The 4,765-nt window shown below is 43.1% G+C and overlaps 1 protein-coding gene across 2 annotated transcripts in view; it reads left to right on the top strand.

The window, feature by feature from the left end:
* The first annotated feature begins 702 nt into the window (after positions 1-702).
* LOC145418290 (protein-lysine N-methyltransferase SMYD4-like) overlaps positions 703-4,765 on the top strand; it is a 22,761-nt gene continuing 18,698 nt past the window's right edge. For both annotated transcript variants that reach the window (XM_080286730.1, XM_080286728.1), the window contains exons 1-2: positions 703-810; positions 2,717-2,849. In XM_080286730.1, the coding sequence (XP_080142856.1) occupies positions 803-810; positions 2,717-2,849 (141 nt within the window). In that variant the 5' untranslated portion in view covers positions 703-802. The remainder of the gene's footprint in view (positions 811-2,716; positions 2,850-4,765) is intronic.

Below are 4,765 nucleotides of genomic sequence, written 5' to 3' on the forward strand. Positions count from 1 at the left end.
GATTTCCAGTCCTATGATCTCAAGTCCTTTGAACGCTGTGTGTATACAGGCGTCTCGAAATGAACGGATCTTGATAGTGGCTCTCTGTTATCTTTTTATTTTTTCTTGAAAGGGAACAATTTTGCTGTCTTCAAGCCTTTGGTTCCTTCTTCCTTACATAAAAAACACATATTTTATTAATGTAGATACTATTACAGACCAATTACTTCCCCCAAAATGTATTTCAGTAATTGTAACAACCAAAATTCAGCCCCGTCCCCCCCACAACAAAATTCTGTCTGCGCCCTCAGATCGAGGTAATAGTTAACTGATAAGAAAATGTGTTCATCCTGTATCAGGTTCCTTAATAAATATAACCCATGTGCAGAAGACGCTGAGTTGGCAACGCTGCTGGCTGGTTTGGTCTGTACAGTGAGATACAAATATACGCTAGCATCTCCTGCCTTTGCAATCTCTGGTTATAGATGTTTGGATGAGCGGCAGTGGATAAAGATTCACATTATCACCCACAGACGCATGATGAAATGAATCCTGGCTGCCTCAACGTCCAAGAGTTTATATATCCAGCGGTAAAAGGATGGTTGGTGAGGGGTAGGGAGTTTTGCCAGCGACTGTACCTTCGTTGCTGCCAGCACGTGGGTCCTTTAATAGCAACACCCAGCCTCTCTCACCCCCACACCCCGCACTGCTTGCCGGGTGGGGCAGGGCTGAGGTGCTGTGCCCGTGTTAATGTGTTATATTTGATACCACCCACCCACCCCCGCCCCGTCTCTCTCTCTAACATCACGTACTAACTTCCATCATGGTCAGGTAAGTTTGAGCTGTCCTCCAGGTTCGTAACACCTCTTCCTTTGCTAATTGTTCTATGACTCTGTTCCTACTCTGCAACATGTGGCGCGTAGGGCAGGGTTAAGGTAGTGTGTGGAGTAGTGTGTGTTAGTGCGGTACACCACACTCTCTGACCCCACACACCGTCACCAGGCTCACCTGCTGTGGTGTGGTGATGGGGGCACCTGGCCAGACCGTGTTCCGCCATTTTTCATAGCAGAGACGTGTTCTGCAGTGCTCTGAATGAGGCAAAAACACACTTTGTCACACTGTGTTGGTAAGTCACACACACCGTCGTTAACCCAACACCCGTGAGTGCCACCCATTCTCTCTCTCTCTCTCTCTCTCTCTCTCTCTCTCTCTCTCTCTAATGACACAAACACATCAGAGACTAGATTTTACGTGTGACAAACAACGCCTATTATTATTATTATTATTATTATTATCATTATTATTATTATTATTATTATTGGAACTATAGAAGTGGTCAAGAGAGGCTCAGATCAAGACTGCCATTAGCTGATTAAGTGACACATTAATATGCATCCCACCTGGTTCATGGCCAGAGGTGCCGGCAACAACAACAACAACAACTACTACTACTATTGCTACTACTGCTACTACTACTACTACTACTCCTACTACTACTACTACTACTATTACTACTACTACTACTACTACTACTATTACTACTACCACTACTACTACTACTGCTGCTGCTACTACTGCTACTACTACTACTGCTACTGCTTTTACTATTACTACTACTACTACTGCTACTACTACTACTACTACTGCTATTACTACTACTGCTACTACTACTACTACTACTACACGAAAAACAACAACTACAGCTACATTAACAACAACAACTACTACTACTACTACTATTACTACTACTACTACTACAGCTACTACCACTACTACTACTACTACTACTACTACCACTACTACTACTACTACAAGAAAAACAGCAACTACTGCTACAACAACTACAACAACAACAGGATCACCACCACCACCACCACCACCAACTACTACTACTACTACTACTACTACTACTATCAGCTGCATACAATTTGATTCCTCTTCCTGGAGACCATTTCCTTGGCGATTTAGTCTTGCATGTGGCTTGTTAATATCCTTTTGTACGATACTGGAAGGATTTATGTAACAGAAGTGGACAGTAAGGTGTAATAAGCAAAATAAATTGCTTAGGAAAAGGTGTTGGGAGCTTCTTTAACCGCCGGGAATGTGGATCCAAGAGTGTTCCTCCATGTAGCTTTAGTCTCTCTCTCTCTCTCTCTCTCTCTCTCTCTCTCTCTCTCTCTCGTTGCAGTCTTATATGTCAAATTTTTCTGCAGAGAGAGAGAGAGAGAGAGAGAGGTGGGGAGATGCAATTAGTTGTGCTGAAAAAGATTGACAGATGAAAGTTGTGTGTGTGTGTGTGTGTGTGTGTGTGTGTGTGTGTGTGTGTGTACTTTTACGTCTGTATGTGTGTGTGTGTGTGTGTGTGTGTGTGTACTTTTACGTCTGTATGTGTGTGTGTGTGTGTGTGTGTGTGTGTGTGTGTGTGTGTGTACTTTTACGTCTGTGTGTGTATGTGTGTGTGTGTATACCATCGATAAAGCCAACACATACATGCTCATGCAAGGACATACTGCCACCATTTGTCTGTCTGTCTGTCTATCTATCTATCTATCTATCAATCCATCCATCCCTCCATCCATCTATCTATCTGTCCATCCATCCATCCCTTTATCTATCTGTCTATCCATCCATCTATCATCTATCTATCTACCCACCTATGTCTCTGTTTATATCTATCTACCAAACCTACCTTCCTACCTGTCTATCTGTCTATCTATCAATCTATTTATCTCCACAGGGACGAGGGTCTGCGTGAGGGAGCCAGCGATGTGGAGGTGGAGGAATATTTACGTCGCTTATGCTCCGATGTGACGCTGTGCAGCCCAAGGGAGGGATTCTTCTCACACTACGTCCAGCAAATTAACGAACAGGTCGGGTAAAAGATCGAAATTCTACGATAATGAATGCTTGTAGTAAGATTCTACGATAATGAATGCTTGTAGTAAGATTCTACGATAATGAATGCTTGTAGTAAGATTCTACGATAATGAATGCTTGTAGTAAGATTCTACGATAATGAATGCTTGTAGCAAGTTGATTTTGTGATGAATAGTTTGATTTATTTCCCGTCCCGACCCCGGGGGGACTCGGAGGCAGGTAATGTTTTCATTTTGTGTCTGTGTGTCTGTCTGTTAACAACTTTACGCGAAAACCACTGACGCGATTTTGACTAAAACTGCAGGGATGATGGGCTATGACCTTCTGATCACATGATTAAATTTTGGGCCACATTGGGTGAAGGCCATGGCTGTAGGCCCAAAAAAATGTAAAAAGAAAAAAATAGGGATTGGTAATAATTGTTTTGTAGCCGTAACTCCATTCCACTTCATCAGATCGACATGAAACCCCAACCTAAAGGTGCATCTTTCAACCCTGCATCCTATAACATGCCTCATTACATCAGGGGGGTCACCCTCCAGTTAGCGGTAGGGGGGTCAGTGTCAGGTGGGTCGGGCCCAAAATTTCAAATGGGTATAAAATCGTCAATTTTCGCCCGATTTACTCCAAATTTGATGTGACATCTTTGACTAGATATCCTGTTGTGTTTATACGTCACCACTAAAACACACACACACACACACACACACACACACACACACACACACACACACACACACACACACACTTGCCAACTGGTGGACGGGAGTTCGCGCCTCGCTCAGGTTGCGAAAAGTTTCACTGACGAAGTGGGTGGTTACTGTCCCCCTTGAGCAAGGGGACGGGTGTGTGCGTGCGTGAAGGTCACAGCCTTGCCCTTAGATCGGACTATATGAGCTCTCAGCTCCCTTCCGGGAGGGTAAAAGCTGACCATCACGACCATCAAGTGATCCTGACCGACCCGGTGAATTACACACACACACACACACACAGATATATAGATAGATAGGTAGATAGATAGATATTTTATTGACCACAACAATACATTATTACTGGTACTTGAGGTAATTACAATGATCAGAGGTCCAACATAATACTTAATCTGACTCTTTTAGTACTATCCTTAACTTTATACAGTGTTTGCAATGGTACACATTCCATAAACAAATATTACTCAACGAAAAGTATCAATACCGTCTATGGCAACGTTGACAGACGTGAAATGGTTGCACTGTCACAGATAACGTTTTCATCAAATATCATGTGATTTTTTATTTAATAGGAACATTAACCCCTGAAGCAAGCAACTCTCTCACAGGTTTTACTCGTCTCCACGTAAACGACCCTATCATCCCAGAAAGGATGTAGATGGGTTTTAAATTACACAAATGCTACACAGGCTGAAGAAAAATTGCCTGGTAATAACTGGAATATGTGGTAGGTGGTGGCGACCATCATCCACTCACTTGATGTAGTGTTGCCCATTTCTTCCTTAGCCTTTATCATTCTTTTTCTGTGCCTGCCCTCCTCTCTTCCTATTTCTCACCATCATCCACTCACTTGATGTAGTGCTGCCTACTTCTTCCTTAGCCTTTATCATTCTTTTTCTGTGCCTGTCCTCCTCTCTTCCTATTTCTCCCATCTTTCCTGTCACTTCTTATTGCTTTTCTTTCCTTTACAGGTGGCTTTACATTGAGTGACAAGCCAAATGGTTTCCTGTGAGCCAAGAAACCATTTACAACGCTGGGTGGTAACCATATAACCAAACCATACGTGCTCCCTACGTGTCAACAAGTGGGTTGGTGGAGGGTTAGTGCCCCTCCTCGTAAAACAAATACCTCAAAGTCAAATGGCCACCCCTTACGGGATTATGGCGTCTGGCAACAGATAGATAGATAGATAGAATAAC

Source organism: Coenobita brevimanus, chromosome 113 (genome assembly GCF_032717465.1).
Source record: "Coenobita brevimanus isolate Jiangsu-jjx chromosome 113, ASM3271746v2, whole genome shotgun sequence".
Taxonomy (NCBI): Eukaryota; Metazoa; Arthropoda; class Malacostraca; order Decapoda; family Coenobitidae; genus Coenobita; species Coenobita brevimanus.